At 43.2% G+C, this 24,847-nt stretch overlaps 1 protein-coding gene across 1 annotated transcript in view; it reads left to right on the top strand.

Moving 5' to 3' along the window:
• The window catches only part of LOC308122693 (receptor-type tyrosine-protein phosphatase S-like), a 67,789-nt gene extending 43,896 nt beyond the window's left edge, over window positions 1–23,893 (top strand). Inside the window, exons 9-34 of the mRNA XM_080484695.1 lie at window positions 774–975; window positions 3,992–4,128; window positions 4,374–4,518; window positions 7,220–7,537; window positions 7,665–7,858; window positions 8,007–8,033; window positions 8,265–8,382; window positions 8,575–9,234; window positions 9,992–10,086; window positions 10,856–11,109; window positions 11,369–11,456; window positions 11,743–11,961; window positions 12,710–12,867; window positions 13,829–13,944; window positions 15,670–15,767; window positions 16,040–16,163; window positions 16,653–16,828; window positions 16,990–17,109; window positions 17,954–18,108; window positions 18,975–19,260; window positions 20,110–20,288; window positions 20,672–20,798; window positions 20,904–21,029; window positions 21,998–22,152; window positions 22,294–22,429; window positions 23,430–23,893. Of these exons, the coding sequence (XP_080340821.1) occupies window positions 774–975; window positions 3,992–4,128; window positions 4,374–4,518; window positions 7,220–7,537; window positions 7,665–7,858; window positions 8,007–8,033; window positions 8,265–8,382; window positions 8,575–9,234; window positions 9,992–10,086; window positions 10,856–11,109; window positions 11,369–11,456; window positions 11,743–11,961; window positions 12,710–12,867; window positions 13,829–13,944; window positions 15,670–15,767; window positions 16,040–16,163; window positions 16,653–16,828; window positions 16,990–17,109; window positions 17,954–18,108; window positions 18,975–19,260; window positions 20,110–20,288; window positions 20,672–20,798; window positions 20,904–21,029; window positions 21,998–22,152; window positions 22,294–22,429; window positions 23,430–23,498 (4,482 nt within the window). The 3' untranslated portion in view covers window positions 23,499–23,893. The remainder of the gene's footprint in view (window positions 1–773; window positions 976–3,991; window positions 4,129–4,373; window positions 4,519–7,219; window positions 7,538–7,664; window positions 7,859–8,006; window positions 8,034–8,264; window positions 8,383–8,574; window positions 9,235–9,991; window positions 10,087–10,855; window positions 11,110–11,368; window positions 11,457–11,742; window positions 11,962–12,709; window positions 12,868–13,828; window positions 13,945–15,669; window positions 15,768–16,039; window positions 16,164–16,652; window positions 16,829–16,989; window positions 17,110–17,953; window positions 18,109–18,974; window positions 19,261–20,109; window positions 20,289–20,671; window positions 20,799–20,903; window positions 21,030–21,997; window positions 22,153–22,293; window positions 22,430–23,429) is intronic.
• The last annotated feature ends 954 nt before the right edge of the window (window positions 23,894–24,847 follow it).

Raw genomic sequence — 24,847 nt, 5'->3', positions numbered from 1 at the left:
AGCAGGAGCTTTATTCAAGCGTGTCAGTTCATGTCCTTTGCAGGGATTGTGTCTTCTGTCCTGTAGCTCCCTCACTGCTTTTCCCTGCTCCCTGAAGAAAGAGAGGGTAATTGGACTGTCCGCTCTCGAGTTGAAAGCACTCCCTCTTGAGGCCTATTTCCTTTTTCAATCCTACCTAACTGTGCAGTAGGTTCATAAAAGTACAGAACTGAACTGACTGTATATGGGGATTATAGCTATGAAAGAGTAATAACAGGAGAGGTGGGAGAGCTGCAGGGCTTGAACAATGGCATGGCAGAGGGATTAAATATACTCCGGAACACCTATAACCAAATTCCATCGGGGGAGTGGGGGCAACCAGTGATTACTTTGCAAATGCTACAATCAAAGGGCATCCCTTGTTTGTATTGGACCCACTTTTGTCAGCTATACAGTGATTTGTGTTTATCAGGGTCAAATGCAGAGCAGCACCTCCAGGAGACTTTAAGTCAACAAATCTACTCGACCATCTGGACTGAAATATAATAATAATTCATAGACGATGACCTTAGTTGTGTTAAAAGATGGTATTGTGGATTACCATGGGTGGAGCACAACGGGATTAGATGGAAGACCTCATAATACAGTCCAGTCCCCACTGACCTCAAAATCCAGACCCAATCCAGGAAAATATTTAACCCTGCCGCCTTTTCTTTTTTTTCTTTTTTTTTTTTTATCAAGTGGTCTTTCTTTCTCTCACGATTTATTTATTTTTTTATTTAAATTTTTTTTAGGTGAAAGGCTATCGTGTTTACTACACCATGGATCCTTCCCGGCCAATGAATGAGTGGCAGATCCATAATGTCCAGGACAGTGTGATCACTACCATTCAGAACCTGGTAACTTCAGAGACCTACACCATCCAGGTCCTCGCCTTCACCTCTGTGGGTGACGGACCCTTCTCGGACCCTGTTCATGTTAAAGTCGTGCGTGGAGGTGAGTGTGTGTATGCATTTCGTGCCCATAACAAGTGGTAGATGTGTGTTCAAGAAAGTAACTTCATCTTGCTAGAGAACAACAAAGTAGTCATTTTCTACATGTGGGTGAGCTGAAATTAGTAATTATCTGTATTCGTACATGTATATAAAGTCCTCAGTACTTTATTCAAGTGGCTTATGTAAAGCATGACTTGCGATCCACTGTGGAAGCTTTGCCTGTCAGAAAATATGGCTTTTTAAGATGAATAAATTCTACCAGCTGGGGCAGAAAGAGATTTACGAAAAGGAAACAGGGATTAATGGCCAAAAATGTCCCTCGTACCTCAGTGTTGATCTTGTCATTGTGACAGCTGCTGTGAAGCTGCTGCCCCCCCCCCCTCCTTTTTTTTTTTTCCTGATGGAAGGTAGAACGAGATGACAACTTAAAATCTGTGATGGTATTACTGTTTTAAATGTCTGTGCTGCCTGAGCTCCTGCTTCTCTATTTATCTGCAAAACATAACCCATTTTTTGGCACTTAAGGGAATGGCAGTGTATTAAAATACAAGTTATTACAAGGGGTTTTGGGATTTATAGGGCATTGTGTATTATAAGCCATAGTTAAAATCACCTAATGTAAAATGTCTATTTTAAACTATTGAAAATGTAGATCCTGTTAACAAAGATTGGGTTGTTTTTTTTTGATAAAGGGTTTCTAACTAATTTTCCTTTTTTTGTTACCATGTAGAATCAGATTTTATCCTTAAAAGGCTGCATGATTACACTAATGCCAAGATAACCTATAAATGTCAACACTAAGGAAAAAGTTTATATTTCTTTCTAAACAAATGCGCAAGCCCAAAGTTGTAGTTTTTCAAGAAAAATGTGTTCAATGTCAGCCTGCCGTTTTTTTTCTAATCAATACATAATTTTGCAAATTCCATTGAAATATCCTGAAATCATGTCACTGCTCTGTCTTGTCTTTAAAAATGTTCTATCCAGAAAATACAACAAATGACTCAACTTAGTGTTTAACTTGGAAACGTTCCTGAAACATATGAATACTTGTCTGCTATTGTTTTTCTTCAGTCTCGTGCTGGCAAAAGCTAATGTTAATATGTTTATTCAAATATGCCCACATTTTATTTAATTTTCTAAATGCCTTTGTGTAAAAGTGAGCTTTGTTTTATGTTCCAAATTCCTGGCTGCAGAAGCCAGATATTCACTGAATAACTAGCATCATTCCAACTTTTGCAGGTATTGAAAGATATTTTTATTGTTTGTGCAAAGCTGGCTGAGAAATCACATTTCCATATCTTTCAGCTGCAAAACAAAAAAAAATACTAAAAGCACAGCAAGAGAGGAGCATATTTACCTGCAGCCTCAACATTCGGTGCACCTCACTAGTAGGGGGTCCGACCACCTATTGACTTCAGAACTGGCGGCCTTGTTTGTGCCATAGATTCAAGGAAATGCTAAGAAAAAAAATATATATATAGATCAATATAAAACTATTTTGTTCATATTGATGTCACAGCATCAATCAGTCTTCTTTTATTCCCGTCTTGTGTGCATAATTTAAGCTCAGTCACATTTTTGTCAAGTTGAAGAAACCCGTTTAGGATGGTTTCTGTTTGGGAACATGTCTTTATTAACACACTGGAGGTAGCTGTCCAGCTAAAACACTTGTTGCCAGACCCCTGGATGTAGACTTGATGAGGCAGGTAAATGAGTTACAGAAGGTTCGTTAACAGAAGCCTCACGCGAGAAGGGGAGTGAACTCTGAAGGCAAGGCTGAGCAGAGTGGCAGGGTAGGTAACCACTGAGCTTCGACAACGGCCTGGCGAGGAGTGGAGGCAGAAGCCTGTTATTCATGCTCCGGGTGACAGAGGATAGACAGCAGGTGGAACTGGGTCAACATAAAAGAGTGACAAAAGATACACAACAAAAACATAAATCCTTACAGTAGCCGTCAAAAGACGGACGCCTTGTGATCATAAAGGGGTTGAACGTGGTCAGCAGCAATAATTATGAAGGCTGTGATGTTTCAACAGTGCTCAGTTGGCACTTAAGGGATCAAATGCGTGCCAAGAAAATATGCCTCACTCCATTACACCAGCAGCAGCTTGAAATGACACAAGGCACGATGAATCCATGCTTTCATGTTGTTTACATCAAATTCTGACCCTGTCGTCCAAATGGTTCAATCGAGAGTGAGACTCATCATCCAAGGCAAGGATTTAAAAAAAAAATAAAAAATATTAATCGTCTGTTGACCAAGATGGTCGAGCCAAAGTTGAATTAAAGCCTCCTGCTCTCGTCTGACAGCCGTGGCATCTGGTGTGGCCGACTGCGTGACCTCCTCTGCATACCTTGGTTGTGATCAGTGTGTGAATCGTGATGAAAGGGAGGATGTCTTCATTTAAAGTGGTTATAAGAGAAGCATAAAAGAACTTTAAATTTGAATTTGAACACATGTATACATATAAACAAGTAATCTAATTGTTGTGATGTAATACAGAAAAAAAGAGACCGTATTGAGTATTTATGCGTCTGCTGGTGAAGTAGCTTCCCTATTTGGTCATTTCTTTTTCTGGACTGAAAAATAATTCAGTCGAAGCAGGGAGGGCGGCTCTCCAAATGCTCTCAGAAAATCACACCCTGGTTAAAAATAACAGCTTTTTTTGAGTCCTTGTTGCCTTTTTCTCCAGTCTGGTGATTCTGGCATCTCCAAAGTGTCTTCACCTCGACAACCACCACTCACTCACTGTTCACTATGTGAATTTACAACGAGAGGGTATTTGAAAATCCCAACAGATTAGCAGTTGGTGAAATATTTAGACCAGCCTGTCTGGCACCATCAAGCATGCTGAATGTCACTTAAATCACATTTCTTTCTGACGGTGTTGACATCCATAAAAGCATTTGGTGATTAGTTATTTGTTTTTATCAGCTATTAAAATTGTGGCCAGTGAGTGCAGATTAAAAAAAATGATAGTCCTGACAATCTGTGTTTTGTCTTTATGCCCCTTTAGTCCCAGGACAACCAGGCAAGTTCAGAGTTGGTAAAGTGACAGACACCAGCATTGAGCTGACCTGGGAATCTGCCTACACCAATGAGAAGATTGTCAACTATGAGCTGCTCTACAAACCTGCCAAGTTTGGTGATTTGGTAAGATCTCATTTTGTAAAGCTGTTTGTAGAGCTGTTTTTTTTCTTTTTCACAGTGAATATACAAGAGGAAGGAAGACTTTTATAGGATTAACCCCAATTTTCAATGTCACTGTGTCTCGTCGTGACAGCCTCAACTCCTTCTCTCTAACTCTTCTTTATTCCGTTTTTTTTTTTTTTTTGTCCAATCCTTCCTCTCATCACTTCACCTCACTGTCCTCCACTCCTCCGTGTCCTCTCTCACAGGAAAAGCTGACCTTTGGGCCGAGGAATTCTTACACAGTGGAGGGTCTGAAAGCGAACACCGAGTACTCCTTCTCCCTGGCTGCCATCTCCAGCAAAGGCATTGGCGCTTTCACCAACGAACTGGTGCAGAGGACGTCACAAGCCAGTACGTCTCAATTCAGCTGGGTTCACGTGCTCTACCCACCCACCCACACACACACACACACACACACACACACACACACACACACACACACACACACACACACACACACACACACTCACACACATATACACACACACGTGCACACTATTGCAAACACAGCCATGCCTCACTTTTTAATTGCATCATTTTTCAGTCTTCCAAATAAAATGTCATGCAAATATTGTGTCCTCTAAACACACACACACACCCGCAGCTCATAGCAGTACATTATCCTCAGCTCCTGAATCTGGTAAAAACCTGGGAACCGTCTCTGCGTTTCTCAAGGTGTCTCGTTTATCAACCCATCTGTCCAACCCCCCTCCCATCCATCCATCTACATTGGACTGTGCCTTTCTTCCTCCACTCAGCCTCTCTCTTTCTTACACAGCCAAAACATCATGACAGATGGAGATGGAGCACCGATTAATGTTTCCCTCTTCCTTTTCTTCACCCTCCTTTCACTTTTTCCACTCTATCAGTGTCTAATGTCTTTGAAAGGGTGAAACTGTCTGCCACTTATTGGCTAGCAGCCAGTGGTGAGAAGCATTAAAGGATGGTGGTTTTCCCGCTATGTTGACAGGTAAGTGCTGTCCGGTCCGTATTTTATCTACGCCAAACTTGGGTTCTCTCCCTTGTCTCCTTTTCTCTTGTTGTTGTTTTTTTTTCTTCTTCTGCACAATCACTGATAGCTGATAAGACTCTAATAAGTCACATTATTTTTGCTCTGGCATATCGAGTCACTTCATATCTGCTGTCAAGAAGAAATAAGAGATAACAAAGAAAATGGTACAAGGGAAGCAATTGATAAAGTAGTAGTGGTCATAAAAAAAGTCCTGCAGTCCGCGGCGCCAGGTTTCATCACTGGTAAGTTTTTATCCAGGGTTTGTAATCAAAGGCGTCTAGTGTAAACCACTGGACCAGTGGTTTACACTCAAGCCTCACAGCAAGGATATCCCTGGTTTGAGCCTTTTTGTGCAGAGTTTGCATTTTCTCCTTGTGCATGCTCAGATTTGACTCCCTCTGGTTTTCTCCTGCAGCCCCAAAACATCTATTTAATGCTGATTGGTGACTCTGGATTGTCTGTGGGTGTGAATGTGAGTATGTGTGGTTGTCTGTCTCTTTGTTTTTGCCCTGTGGTGGCCTGGCAAACTGTCAGGTGTACCCCGTCTTCTCCCGTACTTACATGAGATCAGGTGTAGCACCCCGTGACCTAACATGGACAAGGCAATACAGAATAAGGCTGAATTTGTAATGGTACAGCCGCCTTGAGTTGAAAATGTGCTACATGCTTGTGCCTGGACTTCTTATACTCTTTACCTCCGAAAATACAGTGACTGAGGCGGTATTCCTGAGCATGGGGCAAAACAGGGGGGCTCCCAGGAAAGGGAAGGTGCTAGATAAGCAGACTATTTCATGCCGCAGAATTCATTTCCCAGGGAGGTTATGTGCGCTTTGTTATCGCCAAGCTTTGGTGCACATCTAGATTGTCCCCCGAGGCCAACAGAACAGTGGCTGTACGGCTGAGTGGATAGATACTTGAACCTGTCAGCTATGACTATTACACTCCCACACATAGACACACTTTATACACTCCTGAGCGCAAACACAAGCCCATACACTTTTGCCGTGTGTTTTGTGTGTGTGTGTGTGTGTGTGTGTGTGTGTGTGTGTGTGTGTGTGTGTGTGTGTGTGTGTGTGTGTGTGTGTGTGTGTGTGTGTGTGTGTGTGTGTGTGTGTGTGTGTGTGTGTGTGTGTGTGTGTGTGTGTGTGTGTGTGTGTGTGTGTGTGTGTGTGTGTGTGTGTGTGTGTGTGTGTGTGTGTGTGTGTGTGTGTGTGTGTGTGTGTGTGTGTGTGTGTTACCTAAAGTACAATATATAGCGTGAGTGATATTTGTGGTTTGGCAATCTGTGATGGTGAAGCTGTGTGATGTTGGGTGTGTGCTTATCTGCCCTGCTTATGTTTATTGCAGTAAATATATCCCAGCAAACTTCTGATTCAGTTCTTGTTTACAATTTATCATTCTTGCTTGACTTTCAATATCCGTCTGAGTGCCTTTAGTACCCGAGATCTTTTTGTTTTGTTTTTTGTTTTGTTTTCCCACATCTGCTTTAGTTTGTTTTATCTTCCTGCTGGGAAGCACACTACCTTCCCCTAGTCAGCAGTGAAAAGTTCGGTTCTGGTGCTGTGAAATGTTTATTTTTGTGTTCCTGTGCAATGAGCTGTGCATCCCTGCTTCAAACACAGAAGGAAAATATAACGGTTTTTCATTCATAAATGTGGATCCTTTTAAGCCAGCAGCTATAGCCGGCAAATGAAATATAATCATTGGCTATCTGATACACATTCTCCTTGGGTATAATTAAGTTGTCCACTCAGGGTCGATAGTCCTGTCTCTGGTTTATTTCATTAGGCTCTAAGCCTAACATTATGCTTTTACATTATGTGGTTGCTCCCCTTTATTTTGCCTGTCATATTTGTCCCTGTGTTATCTCTTTCAGTTCATTTTACCGTAGCTTCTGATTGTTTCCTTTTTTTCATCCTTATCTCCTATCCTTTTGTTTGTTTTTTTCCCCCCTCTCTGGCTTTTTCTTTTTCAAACCTTTTCTATTGGGTTTCTCCTAAACTCTTTGCCAATATCCCTCCTTGCCCCTTGTCCAATCAGAGCCCTCGGCTGCACCAGAAGGTGTGTCCTGTGAAAGTGCCAGCTCCACCTCGCTGAGAGTAAGTTGGGAGCCACCTCCAATGGAGGGCCAGAATGGCGAGTTGGCAGGTTTTGAGCTGAGATACCAGAGAGTTTCTGGGGCAGGAGGCGGAGGTCAGGGCCTGGAGATGAAGGGGCTTCCTATCGCAGCCCAGCAGGGGCAAACAGTGGTAGAGGGGCTGGAGAAATGGAGCTGGTACAACATCACCTTGGCTGCCTCTACAGCAGAAGGAACTGGACCCAGCAGCCCTGCTGTGCTCTGCAGAACAGATGAGGATGGTAAGAGTGAGAGCCATCGATCACTCCTAAACTGTATTGATTCTTAAGTTGATTATTTACTGGTGAGACATTTGGTCACTTAATTAATTCGACCCTTGCACATATGTGTCTGTGTCTTTCTCCTCAGTCCCCAGTGCTGCCCCCCGCCAAGTCGACGTCCAGCCGCTCAACTCCTCGGCACTTCGAGTCACGTGGCGTTCAGTGTTGCCACGGTTACGACAAGGTCAGATTCGTGGCTACCAGGTGCATTTTAGCCGTGCAGAAAGCGGTGAATCACGCAACCTCCCCCGGATCAAAGATCTTTTATTGGATGAGTCTCAGGTGATATCATAACAAAATTTTTAAGTGATTAAATGATGTCCATTTATTATACGCTTAAACATCCTCCCTTTCCACTTTGGTGTTTTGACTCACTCTTTCTCTCATCTGTCTGCGCTGCCTGCGGGGTTTGTCTTGTCGGTGGGATAAGATGGAGGAGGATGACTCCACTCAATATGTGAGTGCAGACTGCTGATCTTCCCCTGATTATGAATGAACTCACTAATATCACACGTAGCATATTGCAGCCAATGCATTAAAATCCCTGTTGAGTTTGACCAACATAAATCTGGACAAGTATTTTATATGAGTTTATGATACTTTTTGCTCATGAAAGGCTGTTAGAGTCCAGAATTGAAAAAGGAATGAGTTTGCAGTATTTGATAGCGCCATTGTTTTGTCCCCACAGGAGCTGATTTTAGGGGGTCTGAAAGCAGAGACTTTGTACTCTGTCTCGGTGGCAGCATACACCACCAAAGGCGATGGAGCTCACAGCAAAGCCAAGCTGGTGCAGACCCTGGGGAATGGTAAGCATATGTCAAATATACAGTTCAGTGCACTGGATTTAGTGACATGCTTAAGAATTGATCTTATAGTGAGCTGCTCTAAGAGACGGCCGTAAACAAACACCCAAATCAATTGTCCTACAAGTTTGAAATGATACGTACTTATTTTATAGTTACTTCATATTTATTCTCTTTTGCTACTGTGGTTTGCAGTGCCCGGCCCGCCCTCCATGTGGGTGCGTCCGGGATCGGGTCCATCAGTCATGGTGCGATGGGCTCCTCCACCGGATTGCACTGAGACAGGTTCTGATAGCCGGGGGGCTCCTGTGGAAATCCAAGGCTACCGCCTACAGTTTGGCCTGAAGAATACGTCTATAGACACCACAGTGAATTTCACAAATCGTGAAAAAAACTTCACTGTCAAAAACCTCTCACCGGGCTCCTCATACATCTTTGTCCTGTCTGCAAAGAGTCGAGCAGGCTATGGGGATGCAGTGCAGCAGGAAATAACAGTTCCCTTTTTCCCGCCCATGGGATACCCCAAAATACCCGACTCAGTTAATGTTACCTGCTGCTCCCTGCAGTTGTCCTGGTTGCCCCCTGCACCAGTGGAGTGCAACGGTGTTATCACAGAATACACTATAGCTTACAAAGAAGCTCCAGGCCCAAAACCGTCTAGTGACCCAGGCTCTACTTTACCAGCTCCCCCTGCTCCCCCGTGGCTGATCACACTACCATCGAGTGAGTCCAGCTACATCATCGTGGGCCTCAATCAGAGCACCGCCTACGAGGTGCAGATCAGAGCCCACAACAAGGCAGGGCCAGGGCCCTTCAGCCCACCTCTGTTGTGCCTCACCCTGGCCTTTGAAACAGGTAGGGCAGGCCTCAGGCCATGGGAACATCTTTCAGCTTCTAAGCACTGGTTCAACTTCACATCTCCCCTTACTGTGGAATTCACTCCAAAACACTAAACTAAATGAAGTCTGGGCCAGTTCTTACAGGTCTGCCTTCCACCAATGCACCTCAGAGACAATGAGAACTGCAAAGTCCAGAGGAACACAGCTACTTCCCCAATCTCCTCCACCCACTCACTTATACCTTCATCACCTATCCCTCACCACCAGTGGAAGCAGGCTGAATGTTAATGGATGTTTGCTTCAAGAGCACTGCTTATCACAAACCCTCAGGTAAAAGTCAATACAGAGCTTGGATATACAGTATCTAATAGAGGAGGTAAGTGTTCAGTCTGATTTAAAGTGAAAACTGGCGTCTGGTGCTGTATCTGCTGGTAAGCCTTTTTATCTGATAGACCTTCACTGTCACCTCTTCCAAAGCCTCTGCTGACATGCTGAATTCAGAGTTTAACAAACACAACCTTACACACTGACAGTGTGGCATGTCACATTCCTGCAGCCGATCTGTCTGTTACCTTTACTTATTACTCTTGCCATCCACTCTCCTCATCACCTGCCCATCCTCCTAACCTTCATGTGTTCTTCCCCTCAGTAACCGATCAGACTGTTCTCTGTTTTGACAGGCTTGCATCGGGAAAGCAGAGAATCCGGTGGCTTGAATACAGCACTTCATTGCCAATGATTCTCGTCTCTTTGTGTCTTTGTTTGCTTCCCAGATGTGCCGAGGAATTTTTCTGTCAATCTGGCCACAAAGACTAGTGTCCTTCTCACCTGGGAGTTTCCAGAGACCAGCAAATCCTATCGCTTTACTGTATGTCATCAATTGAAGCATGGGCGCTGACAGATAGCTCATCTGTCGTTCGCTGACATTAATATGACACAACATGTTATGCTGTGAGACGTAGCGGGGTCCTACTGGTGCAAGACATGGCTTCCTGAATAATACACTTTATACCAAGCTGTTTGAATTTCACAAACAGTACCTACATTTTATCCTCATTTATTTATCTATCACAGAAAGAAATCACACGGGGGTTATCGACAACACTGTTTCTTGGCTCGGCCCAGTAACATCTTGGATTTTCCACTGGTTGGTTAGAAACTAGTCCTCGCCAAGAAATTGTTTGGCACATAAACCCTCTCAAATAACATTGATATGTCAGTTGTATATTTACTTTCCTGTGTGTGAATTAAACAAAGAAGCTGTATCTTGTTAATGAGAAGGCTTTAGAAGATGTTTCTTTTAAGTCTAGGACTAAGCCAAATGTTCAGTTTTTATGCTGAACACTAACTCGGGGGTTTTCCACAGGCACCTGGTAGCTTTACAGCATCATTACAACACCTCATAACTATAGTAAACAAATAAATGTAATGATGCAATGCAGTCTAAATAAAATCCTTTCAAGGTGTGCCAGTTACAACAACAAATGTCATTTATTGCCTATGGATCAGCTAATTGCAGCTATATATCTTGTTTTGAAAATTAATGATTTCAATTACAACTTACGTCTTGTTGTGTGACATTATAGTTAATTGTGCATTACATGGTAGTAACATTAATGTCTCTGGACATCTTGAAGGTGGAGTACGACCGTCAAAAGATGGAGTTGAACGCTCGCCAGAGAAAGACTGTCATCCCAAACCTGCAGCCTGACACCAGCTATGATTTTAAAATCACTGCTCCTGAAGGCAACATGGGAGGCCTTCGCCACCGCATTACCGCCAAGACCTCCCCACCAATCACCATCCGCCGCCCTGAGATTGACCACACCCGTGACACTGAAACCACTGTCACCCTTATCTTGCCGTCCCTGGAAAATCGCACTCCTGTCAAGTAAGTTTCAGATGTTGCTATGGCCCCTAAAGTAGTTGTGGCCGTTACACTCTTCTATTTCAATTTATTAACTTCACACACATGCACATGAGATGATTATAATTCAAAACAGTACAGGTATTGATAGTAACTTGTAAAGTTGATGACATCTTTGTGTAACAAGTCATCAGTGAAATGTGACAATAGTTGGGAATGTTTTATTTTTGTTGTTTGATCATAGCTGGTGTGATGTTTTGTTTGTCCTCTTCTGCTCTCACAGGAATGTTTATGTTGTTGTGGTTCCACTGCGGAGAGCCCGCGGCGTCATCAGACACCTTAAGAGCCCAGATGAAATGGACCTAGAGGAGGTGAGAACCACAACAATGACAGCATCCAATGATGTCTGGGCTCGGAAGGGGAAAAATACCTATAAACACAAACACACACACACACACACACACAAACACACACACACACACACACACACACACACACACACACACACACACAATCCAGTCTCTTAAGAACTTCTGACAGTTCCTCGCTGCTTTTAATTCGACACCGTTTAAATATGAGACACAGATATCTAATTGCCTCGCTCTTTTATGTTTAGCCTTTTTTTTCTGCTCTTTTTCTTCTCTCATGGTCTGGTAGCTGTTAAAAGACATCAGTCAAAGACAGAGGGATTCACGACAGCAGAAGCAGGTGGACCTGCGCCAGGCTTACATCACAGCCCGTTTCACACCTGCCACCCTACCGGCCTTCTTCACCCTGGGGGATCAGCTGGACTATGGAGGCTTTGAGAACCGAGCTTTGGAGCCAGGGCAGGAGTACGTCTTCTTCATCTTGGCTGAGCTCAACTCCACAACGGGGGTACGAAATCCTGCCTTGCTTTATGCGTTTTCTCTCTGTTTTTATATCTGCGTTCTCATTTCAAGCTGACTGTGTTCCTCTAATGCTGGCTGTCACTATACATAGCGATCAATGTGGTCGAGCTGCAAAGACAATAAAATTCCCTTCAGTCACAGTGTTGTAAGCAAAAGGCAATAACCTTCACGTACCTCCATCACTGCTGGTAATATAGAATAATATAGAATGAATGCAACCTCTGTGGCAGCAGGAGCAATATTGTCTTGTGCACTGTCGGTATGTATGTGCATTTGAATTGGAATAGTCATACCAGACTAGATTTTATTTTCTTGTCATTATGACTTTGAACATCAGTTCTTTATATGTTCTTGAGTGTTAACACAGATCAAATATAATGTCATGCACATGAAACCTGTCGTGTGGAACCTCTTGTCACAATCACAGACATGTCTGATCTGTCTAATGCAATCTTCTGATCTGTCTAATGCAATCTGGTGCAACAGCTCTGCAATAACATGAGGGGCCACCTTTGTGCTTGGATGTTTACTTATTCAAAAACAAGATACCCACGAGAGAGTGCTGCATTCTGATCTATGCTTATTCGTCCAACTCATACTTTGTAGAATTATTATATCAAACAAGAAATTATATTTATTTTGTCAGCGAAGCATACTAAGGAGCAAACCTCTATCCCTATGCTGTTTCGCCTCTCTGGCTTTTCCTCATTATATTCCTTCATGTATGTTCACAGAGGATGTACGTGGCCAGCCCGTATACAGACCCAGTGATCGCCCCGGATTCAGACCCGCAGCCCTTTGATGCAGGCGATGGTCTGATCTGGGTGGTTGGACCTGTCTTGGCTGTGGTCTTCATTATCTGCATTGTCATCGCCATTCTCCTTTACAAAAAGTGAGTGGGATGAAGTTCATAAACACAAAATGTCACATTGGAAGCAATGACTGACCGTCACACCAGGTAAATGCCAAGGCAACCTTTAGAAAACTACCATTGTTCTTTACTTTCATAGTGTAAACCAATTCAAATTCAATGGAAACTATTTTTAATAGTCGCAAACATGCATCATATATTTTTTTCCCCCCAAAACTTTGAATGTTGTTTTCAGTAAACATTAAAGACTGTTATTGTTTATTGAGATTTTTCAGCAATGGAAAAATTGCTGTTCTTCCGAGTATTTCCAGCAGCAGGACTCAAAATAAACTACACTGCCAGTGTTCATGGTAATTATAGAACATGTCACCCAACAGTGTGGCTCACTGATGTGATGTACACAAAGCAATAACATTTAACTTACGCTGTGTGGTGCTGCGCTTACATTCTGCTTGCAGGTCCTGCTGGTGTTCCTTGTACTACGATTGTTTAATTTCGAGATCCATTCTGCAAACAAAATGCACAGATCCGATTATTTTTTTTGCCATTTGGAAGTTGTTCCGCCCTCAGACAGCCATCAAACACTGGCCTGCTGTATGCCTGTGATATCTGCTGCAAGCCATCAAGCTTTTGAATACCAATGCAAAATATTGATTTTCCTCTCTAACAATCTGTCTGTTCCCTTCCATTTCTCCCCCTAATTATTCCATCCCTTGCTCTTGTTTGACTGGAAGCAGCAAACCTGACAGGTAAGATTAAACCCATGTCAAGCTCCTTGTTCATTTTAACCCGCAGCAATTACATGATACCAAAATGCTGATCCAGGAACTTGTTGAAAATCTTAAAACACTGTCGCCCTGAAATGCACTCGATTTACTCCAATGACGTAGCCCTGCTAAAGATGTGCCACTAGTAAGCTGGCTTCTTGCTCCCTGTTTGTTTACATGTGCTAATTGGCTCTTTTGACTCACTGGTGTATTAGCAGTAAGCGCAAAGACTCTGAGCCTGGAACCAAGAGCCTTTTGAGCAATGCAGAGATGATGGCCCATCACCCAACGGACCCTGTGGAGATGAGACGTATCAACTTCCAGACTCCCGGTACGAAACATGTACCCACACAGGCACCACATGGCACACTTTGTATTTGCATAATGGAGCGAACTTCCGCTGGTTCCCTCATTTGAAAATGAAATATTCATGCAGCTAATTTTATCCTTGGTAAGATTATGCAGACAAGATTGTGAAAGTTCTGCTCCGCATCACAGCCAGCATGTACCTGGCAGCTCCCTGTCGTTTCTGAGATCAAAATGGCCACTGCCCAGGTAGTACAGTCAGTGCTTAGTCACTGCTGAGTCATAACGGTGTGACAAAATCTGATCATCTCCGCTCGCCCACATTCCACATGCCACGCTGCAGATAGAAGCACCAGAACAAACAGAGATGATAGAAATCTGTTTTATCGCTTAGCGGCATATTAGGAGGTGTGTTGTGGGTTAACAGCGATCATTTGTAAAGGATTTTTGTTCTGTTCTCACCAGCACAACCAGCTAAAACCCCACTTTGAAGTAAACTACACCGATTTTTCCGCTTCCCACCCCCTGCTGAGTGAGATCTAACAACACAGCTGCTTTGGTCGCAGCATAAGGCCGGGGATGCTTAGCTTTCACGTCTTTCATTCAGTTAACAACATACAAATACCACGTGACCTGGGAGAATTAAATCACTGTTCTCTTCACGTTTCTGCCGTGTAGGTTGTAGATGTTTTTCAGAGGCTTCGTCTTTAAGGTTGGTCAAATGATCTCTCAGCTTAAAAAAAGGGTTACCTGACAGGGGAGGCAAAGTGAAATGAGACAGATTTTTATTTTATTTTTTTTCACTTAATCAATACATGAAGGTCTGCGTTTTTTGGGTTATTTTTTTTGTTTGTTTTGTTTTCTTGTTGTATTTTACACGTTTCGAGGAAGTGCAGAAAATCCCAGAGAATGAAGCACTTCAGCTCTCGTCTTTTATCATGAGAATTTTTGCTCTCTCGTGGCAGCAACCTTGAAGCTCCCCTCCTCGCCCACTTCTTCTCCCCGGAGATTTGTGCTTTTTAGATGCTCTGCACCAATGAAATTTGTTTCCAACAAAGCCGGCTGATGCCATCCGAGGTCGTTTTGGTCGTGACAGGAGTATTTTGTCGTGGTTACCTGTGGGTGCTGCAGTGCCAGTCTGAAGAAGAAAATAACTGTTGATCATAGTTTGTATTTGATTGCTGCAGCTGCAGAATGGCTCCTCATATTGCATCAATCTGCATTATAATTCAAGAAACATTGAGGATGAATCCTGACTTTGGCACTATAGATTGTGCTTATTGTACGCGTAGCAGTGTTACTTTGATTTATTGTTGCAACAATTTGCCGTTCGAATGGAGAATGGATTCCTGGAGCTGCTTCTCCCGCTCTAGCTGTAAAATAGAAACTACTGTCGGAGGCACAGGTTGCTTCTTTTGTGCGTGTGCATATGTGTATTCAACCCTCCTAATTAGTGTTCTGTCTGTTTGTTTTCTCTGAGTCGCTGCCTCTGTGATCAGAGAGAAAGCAATTTATCAAAGAAAAACAATTTATAAACAACCAAGACTCGCCTCACTTTGTCCTCACACATGGATCAAAATTGATTTTCTGCCTCAGCGTGTTCCGTAATGATATGTGATGCTGTCTTATTGCATAATTGTCTTCACATCTTTGCATAAGAGCGATGTCGACCTTCGGTAATTTAGGTTATTCAGATGAAATCTGCATCATCACTGACCCAGTGCTGCTCTGAACCCCCGTTGTAACGCAGGAATGATGAGCCATCCTCCCATCCCCATCAGTGAGCTGGCTGAGCACATAGAGCTGCTGAAAGCCAACGACAACCTGAGACTCTCTCAGGAGTACGAGGTGAGAAATGCATTATCATTTCATAGAAATAAATAGATAACCTCCTTCTTGTTTAGAGATGTTAAGCCTGTTAAGCTTTCACTTCATAAAGCAAATGTTATTTTACATTTGTTTATCTGTGTGTGGAGTGTATCACCATGATTTATTCAGTAGTGCAATTTATTGCAGTAACTTCTCCACATTACCGAGCACTCTCTTTCCATTATCTTCAAATGCACTACTAAATATGCCACCACACACTATTAATGCGTGTATGTGCTGCTCCTTTCCAGTCAATCGACCCCAGTCAGCAGTTCACCTGGGAACACTCAAACCTGGAGGTTAACAAGCCCAAAAACCGATATGCTAACGTCATCGCGTACGACCATACCAGAGTCATCCTGGCTCCTATAGAAGGTGAGGGTGAGCCAGAAACCAATATCACATTAGGAAAAGAAGATGTCTGTAGTTTTTAATGAGGAAGTTTGAGCATACCTCGGGGGCGGGGGGGGGGGCGGGGGGTGGGGTGGGTGTTGTGGGGTGGGGGGGGGGGGGGTTCTCCATGATGGATCAAATCTGAAATTGCAAACAGTGCTGAAGACCGGCTGTGTGCAGTGGCATGAGACTGACAAACAGCACAAGCGCATTCAAGTGCAACCAGCACTCCTCCAGAACAGGGTGGGGGAGAAAGAATGGATTTGATCTGGAGCTCATGAATTTACTCCGACAGTCGTCTTGTTTGTTTGTTGTCGTCCGCTAGTCATCCAGAGTCAACCAGCAGCCGGTATTTTGAATGCCACAAACAAGCAATTTGTGAGATTGTTTGATGTCGTACATGGAAGTTAATTTATCGTCGTTCATGCAGATTGCAGTTTATCAAGAGCCTAACAAATGTCTCATTTGCAGGCATCCTGGGAAGTGACTACATAAACGCCAACTACATTGATGGCTACAGGAAGCAGAATGCCTACATCGCTACCCAGGGGCCACTGGCGGAGACGTTTGGAGACTTCTGGAGGATGGTGTGGGAGCAGCGAGCCGCCTCTGTGGTCATGATGACTCGTCTGGAGGAAAAATCAAGGGTAGGAAACCAGGCCCTCGCAGACCTGCACACTGTCCTGTTTATCTTTTCTGTCAATCTCAAGTTTAATGGCCTCCGGGTTTTACGAAATTTGATGAAAGCAATAAAAAAAACTCAAGTCCAGTTTCAAAAGTGACAGCAATGCTTTTCCCTGATCCTCAGATAAAGTGTGATCAGTACTGGCCAAGTCGAGGCACAGAGACATATGGGATGATCCAGGTCACGCTGCTGGACACCATGGAGCTGGCCACTTTCTGTGTTCGCACCTTCTCTCTGCATAAGGTAAAATATTACTCACTTCAAGCCTGTGTGTGTGCCCTTGTCTCACCACACCGCTACCGAGTTTACTGTCATACTCACTGAAACAAGCTTTGATCTCCTGGGCTTACAGTCGGGAACCAGGAGCGACTTGAGTAATCGTGAATTTCTCAGCCGTCACCGAGCGAATAGTGCATGTGGACACATGGAGGATAACAGATTAGTCTGGGCTTCGTGGAGTGTTCAAACCAGGCCAGCCTCCCAGTGTCAGGAAGTGAGATTTGATAACTGTTGGAGGCAGAGTACTTTCTTATAGCACGGGGCTAATCTAGGACTGTGAGACTGACTGTCTCCGTGGCCTACTTACAAACACAGAAACTAGGCCAATTGTAGCTTCCAAGTGTAGCAACGCTTCTCAAAATCTTTGGTGATGTGCTGTGAAACATCAAGTTAGGAAACGCGTCATACAGTGGATGGTAATGCACATAAACTACTCAGAGATGCTGCTATTCCTTTCTTTTCTTTTCTTTTTTTGTCTGTGTGTGTGTATTTGCGATGCATCCAGAGCACAGGATATATTGTTGTTCCCATCATCACTTTGCATCAGGCCATTTACCATTTTTCTTAACATGCTTTGGAACACATGGCGGTCTTGACTTGTGTTTCTGATGGAAACCAGAGAAGGAGAATGACTAATGAAGACTCTCAGAGGATCTGCTGTACTGAAGCAAACTGTTTCCTTGTAACTTAATATTGATGAAGTTTACCCCCCCCCCCCCCCTCCCCCCCCCCCCCCCCCCCACTGCATGTGCACTTTTTGTTCCGGTGACAGTAAGGTCAGTTTCTCTTGTCTGTTTTTCCACTTCAGAGCGGAAGCAGCGAACGGAGAGAGGTGCGTCAGTTCCAGTTCACAGCATGGCCTGATCACGGTGTGCCAGAGTATCCCACTCCCTTCCTCAACTTCCTCCGCAGGGTTAAAGCCTGCAACCCTCCCGATGCTGGACCCATCATTGCTCACTGCAGGTATGCATGCACCCATGTTTATATTCAGTGTGGAGAATAAAGAGAAAAGCTTGTGCAGCAGCCGTCGTGACTGTGAAGCTTCTGGAAGAGAATGATTAGCAAATTGATCGAAAACTAAAATCCTGGTGATTCATACCACACCTTTAGAGTTAAATGAAGGTTTAAGTGAAGCACTCCACTTCCCAAAGTCCGCATTGTGTGACATGAGTCCTGATGAACAAAGGACTCCATCATTTCACCATGAAGTGATACAGTCTCCCAAACAGATACCCACAAGGCATGCATTGTGCAGGTAATGTTTGAGCTTTAACAGTTGAATTGACTTTAGAGTAGCTGTTTAACTTTTTGTTGAATTATATTTCAATGCACCAGCCATTCATGCTCTGGTAACCATAGGAAAGAGGTCAGAGACACAAAAAGTAAGGAAGTATTAGCAAAAGCAAGATTGTCAACAAACTCCTCATTATGAGATGGAAAAAAAAAAATGAAAAAAAAAAAAAAACACAAAAAAAGGAAGAAGAAGAAAAAAATCAAAATCTAAAAGCATGAAGACATTACCAACATATCCTTAGATGTGTGAATTCTTTGAAAATTATGTTATTTCAATCCTAATCCTAATCCTAATATCCTATTAATATTAATTCATTCCAGACATGTGAAAGGAAATACACATAAATTCTGATATGATGATATATATGTACAATATATCTCAATCATCACATATAATTTCATTTTACAAATATTCTGCATCTGTAGAAGGGTATTTTGAGTCAACCTTGCATCTAACTTCTATCAAGAAAGCTCAAATGTTTCGGGAGATGTTGAAATCCTCCAATTGAATTAAGATACATCTCTCCCTGTGTTAGTGCCGGTGTTGGGCGCACTGGCTGTTTCATTGTCATCGACGCCATGCTGGAGCGCATTCGACATGAGCGCACTGTGGACATCTATGGGCATGTGACGCTGATGCGCTCTCAGAGGAACTACATGGTGCAAACGGAGGACCAATACAGCTTCATCCACGAGGCCCTGCTGGAGGCGGTGGCCTGCGGCAACACTGAAGTGGCTGCCAGGAGTCTCTACTCCTACATGCAGAAGCTGTCCAAGGTGGAGACTGGAGAGCACGTCATCGGCATGGAGCTGGAGTTCAAGGTAAGGAGGGGAAAGGACAGTGGGAACACTGCTTGGCTGAAAAATACTGTAAATAAACAGATGGTAAGTATAGTAGTATGTAAATTATGTGGTCTAATGTTGTCCAATGACTAGAATGTGACTGAGACATGAGCTTAAAATGAAGAAGAAAAATATCCTTCCTGTAAGTTATAGTAGGCGGCCTGAAGCAACTGGTTATGAGCAGAATCATTAAATTTGCCTCTCAGATTGTTTTTGCATGTATTCCCGGATGATAGAAGAGTTTACACCACCTACAGCTTGATAAGACAAAGGACAAAAGATGAAATAATTAAAGTTCACTTAATGATTGCACCCACACAAAATTAACCAGGACTTGTTCATTTATAGGTTTTGCTTTGCTGACAATAAACTGATAACTTTGGGGATTTGAATCGTGTTGAGTAATCTATTTAGAAATGTCATCATGTCTTCCGGCAAACCATGGAAATAATTTAGTGACTACTTTGAGACATTATAATGCCCTGAGGCAGTATTTGCATTTGTTGCTGTGTGATTGTTTGCAAGGTTGCGCTTTTGTGAGTTCAACCTTTACCAATTGAAATATCTGCAGATCACACTGTCTTACTGTGTTAAACTGTATTTGTATTGGTATTATTATTTCGATTATTATTATTTTAGTCTTAGTAGTAGTCTTTTTCCACTCTGCCTCCGTCTCACCATACAACTGTCAACAGAGGATTGTTGAGTTGACAAATTGCAATAACGATTCAGCGCTGTAGCACCGAAACTCAGTTTTTCTTTGCTCATATTATTTGAAGTACATGAAAGTCCCTCAACTACATGAATAGTTTCCTTCCTTCCTTCCAGCGACTGGCCAACACTAAAGCCCACACGTCCCGGTTCGTCACAGCCAACCTGCCTTGCAACAAATTCAAGAACAGGCTGGTCAACATCATGCCCTATGAAACCACTCGCGTGTGCCTCCAGCCAATCAGAGGCCTGGAAGGCTCAGACTACATCAACGCCAGTTACATAGATGGATACAGGTATGCTTTCCCCACGCGAACACTAACGTGACCTGACCTCCCCCTGTCCTCCTATGATGGCTGTGTGAGTGAGTGGATTGGATAGGTTTTCACCCCAGTGCTCCCACCTGTCACCCCCTGTCACATCTGTCATTACTGCATACATGTTCCCCTTATTTGTCTCACTGCATGTTGCTTGCTTTGGTCCCGGTGAAGAGGACGGACGCCAAAGACTTTCTGATGATTCAGACGTTCATAGTGGTTATACACACATGTTTTGACTGTTCCTCTCCCAGCCTGAAGCCTGACCCTCTTTTCATTCTGATACATGACACATGAAGAAACAGGGAGGGTTCAGAACGGAGGTGGCTTCATAATGTGTGTGTATGTGTGTGTGTGTGTAGGCAGCAGAGAGGCTACATTGCCACCCAGGGTCCACTGGCTGAAACTACGGAGGACTTCTGGAGGATGCTATGGGAACACAACTCCACTATAGTGGTCATGCTGACGAAGCTGAGAGAAATGGGGCGGGTACGGACGGTTTCCATTTCTCACCGTGCTAATAACAATAACTGTTTTTTGTCTTCATTCCAGCCATCTGTTTCATCCCTGTGCGTGTATTTTCTGCCTTTTCAGGAAAAGTGTCATCAGTACTGGCCCGCCGAGCGGTCGGCCAGGTATCAGTACTTTGTGGTGGACCCCATGGCGGAGTACAACATGCCACAGTACATCCTCCGAGAATTCAAAGTTACAGATGCCAGGGTGGGTTCATGTTTAAAGGCTTCTTTTCCTGATGCATCCAAAGAACTGTGTGTCATCGTGCCCTCTTCCACTTGTTAGAAACCAGTGACACAGGGCATGTCTCATCGACCCGGAGTGTGCGTTCTTTTAGTGTGTGGGTTGTATGCACAATGCACAACAGGTCAACACTATTGACAAGATGCTGTCGATTCCTCATTCCGCCATGCCGTCTCCTGATTACCTTGAAAGTGTGCAAGCCTGTGTGTGTGTGTGTGTGTGTGTGTGTGTGTGTGTGTGTGTGTGTGTGTGTGTGTGTGTGTGTGTGTGTGTGTGTGTGTGTGTGTGTGTGTGTGTGTGTGTGTGTGTGTGTGTGTGTGTGTGTGTGTGTGTGTGTGTGTGTGTGTGTGTGTGTGTGTGTGTGTGTGTGTGTGTGTGTGTGTGAGACCGTGCGTGCACATTTTTCGCACATTTACGTGTCAGTCATAGATAACTCCTGTTAAGCCTGTCCTGCACTGACGCCACAGTGACAGATGCTCTATTGATCTCCATTAAAAGGGGAGTCAGAAAGGCTGAGCAACAGAGAAAAGATGTAATTGCCTACTGAGCGACTGACAATAGCAGAAGCACTGACGTTACAGCTTTAAGTTAACCACAGCAAATGATCCAGGGTCAGATAACAGTAATCATTAGAAGGGAAAAAGGATATTGCCTGGCAGAGTTTCTCTCCTCAGTCAATACAGCAGGAAGAAGCTTGGTAAATACTCATTTTGAAATAATCACTTTGTATAAACAGCAACTTGCTGTCTTGTGTGGAAACGGCACCAAAGAGACTTTCTAGTCCACTGAGTCTGGGCTCAGTTGGTCAAGATACTGTAGCTGTCCTCCAGTCATAAGGTTTCTGTCTGTGTTTTATCCCTGTGCGTGTGGTTGATCATCTAATGCATGTTTTGTGCTATTATCAGTGATGTCCCTCTACTCTTTACCTTCAGGATGGCCAGTCACGGACAGTCCGGCAGTTCCAGTTCACTGACTGGCCGGAGCAAGGCGTGCCCAAATCTGGGGAGGGATTCATCGATTTCATTGGCCAAGTGCACAAAACCAAGGAGCAGTTTGGCCAAGATGGACCAATCAGCGTTCACTGCAGGTCAGCAGCTGGTTTCATAATAATGCTTCATGATAAATCGAGTTCATTAACGTGGACAAAGACTGCAGCAGCGTGAATGCAGCACTTTTGTTTCTCGCCGGCTCGAACCTGTGGTGAAATGTTTTTTTGCTCTTGCTGTAGTGCGGGCGTGGGGCGGACAGGTGTCTTCATCACTCTGAGTATTGTACTGGAGAGGATGCGTTACGAAGGGGCGGTGGACATCTTCCAAACTGTCAAAATGCTGCGGACACAGAGGCCAGCCATGGTGCAGACTGAGGTAAACGCAGCAGGGCGGCGACGCACTAAAAGCACCCAGTACAACACTGTATTGGTGCAGCATTGACTTTTTCTTCTTTTTATGCTCTGATACTGTTATCAAAGTTAACAAGAAGCCTGATGGAATCCCGTTCTGGCCATTCGATCAGGAATGGCAAACGTTGATCATATCAGCTTGAATGTGTTTGACTTTAACTCTAAATGCGTTTGTAACACAGTGATTTCAGACTTTTTACAACTGATAACAGGTTTAGTCGTAGCAAAACTGGCCATAGCCCCTCGTCTATAATCATGCTAATAATAATAATTAACTTCTATAATTGTTTCACAGGCCACCAGTTGCCCATGTCTACATTAAATGATTAAGCCTGTATATCAAACGTCATTTGCTTTGGGCTGTTGCGCAAGTACAATTTACTGCCACGGAATATTCACAACAATGTGATTTAACATTCAAACCTTTTGGATTTCTATTAGATAAGTCTGTTCATCTACTAGACTCTGTTATATCTACATGTGTTTTCAAAGTTGATCATTTTTATTGACTTATTCGGAAAATAATGCAATAAATCATCCATTTGTTATACGGCAGCTAAAACCCAAATAGTTTTAATTTTAGTTTTGTAATTTTACTTGTCACAACAGCAATTGTACTGAAAATAATAATAATAATAATAATAATAATAATAATAATAATAATAATTTACAGTAAAAACACACAAACATAAAAAATACTAATAATAATCCATGCATTCTTTTACAACTCGGCATAATGATGAACAGAATTTTTTACTAAATTAATGTGAATGCTTGTGTTAATTCACAATGTAAAAAAAATATTTTAAAAAAAATCATAAATTCTACTCTTTCAGAAAAACAATGATTCTTTAAACTTAAGGCCATTTAACTAAATAAGTTCTTCTCATGATGCATATAACAGGCCAGTGTTTTAGAAAAGTGTGGATTCTAACTGTTTCCTACTTTGTGGTTCTGCTTCTCAGGACGAGTACCAGTTCTGCTACCAGGCTGCTCTGGAGTACCTGGGTAGCTTCGACCACTATGCAACGTAAGAACAGAGACAACCATCCATCCATCTTTCTGCTTCGAGGTCCACAAACAAACCAACAAGTGACACAAGAGAAAGACGGCTTGAAATAACATTGAACCTTATCCGGGAGCAAAATTCAAAGGCGAATTCAACACCAACACCAACACCAACACCAACAAGGACAAAAACAGCAACAAGAAATCTCTGTCTAACAGCACCCACGCTCATCAGGAGCCTCCCTGAGGAGCTGGTGGGTGTGGAGACTATCCATGTGTAATCCATATACTTACCTCAGTGTTCCAGTGTGAAGGACGTATAATACATGTGTGTTGTGGTCAGCTATCTCCAATATGAAACCGTGAATTACAAATGGCTTCTGAACAGGATACTCTATGTGTATAAAGTACAAAAAGATTTAAAAAGAAAAAGAACAAAAAAAAATTGAAAAGACACAATGAGCCTGGATATTTGCTGCACCCTAAATGGGCTTTTTATCCTCAACTTTGTATCTATTAGTTTGGTGTACTAAAAAGGGGTTACAAAGTGCAAAGGTGAACATTTCTATGTGTCTGTGAGTCTATTTCAAAGGTGTCTACCGCTGCCACAGGTAGTTTTATGGCTGTAGTTTCAAGCAAATTGACTAGGTTATGCCTCAGCACAAGCCTACAGTATGGACTCATCACCCTGAGGACTGTTGGAGAAGCATGTGGATGCTCATTTACCCGACGCACAGTGCCAAGAGAAACCATGCAGCGTGAACACGGACAGTGGCCCATGAGGAGAGATGGCTCCCTCTGTCATCCAGCATAAAGTCAGAGTAGAGGCCGCTCCTAAACGATGGCCACGGACCAGTTCACAGCCCTCCCCCCCAGTCGTGTCCTCACAGAGTAACTACTGGCCTCAGAGCAGTGATTAGAGCCCACCGTATCCTTAACTGGGCTGAGATTTGTAGTCCAGTGCATTCCTCAATCAAACAAAGCTTGCTTGCGATTTGCTGTAGTCCTTGTTCATCCTCCGGCTCCGCTCCTCTTGATGTCAGTCCCATTGTGTCAGTTCAGCAGTGACTTATTTAAAGAGATGCTAATGAAAAAACTGAGCTCCGACCAGTTTTTGTTCTCTCTCTCGCTCTCTCTCTCTAAGTTAAAAACAGTTGTCAGCTCATTTCTGTAGATTTTTGTGTGTCTTTACTGTACGTCTTTGCCTTATGCTTACTTTTTTTAACGTGCTGCTTAATGCTCACGCATTATATGCTAAACTTTTATTGTTGTACATTATCTTCACTCGAGAATGAAAGCTGTTTCCCTATCATCTTCCTCCTCTCAAAGTTTCCCTACTTGAATTGCACCAATTTGCAGTTAAATCCCGGTTATA

The sequence above is a fragment of the Lipophrys pholis genome (assembly GCF_963383615.2).
Source record: "Lipophrys pholis genome assembly, chromosome: 1".
NCBI classification, from domain to species: Eukaryota; Metazoa; Chordata; class Actinopteri; order Blenniiformes; family Blenniidae; genus Lipophrys; species Lipophrys pholis.
The sequence above is the reverse complement of the archived record's forward strand: the minus strand, read 5'-3'. Positions and strand labels throughout refer to the sequence as shown.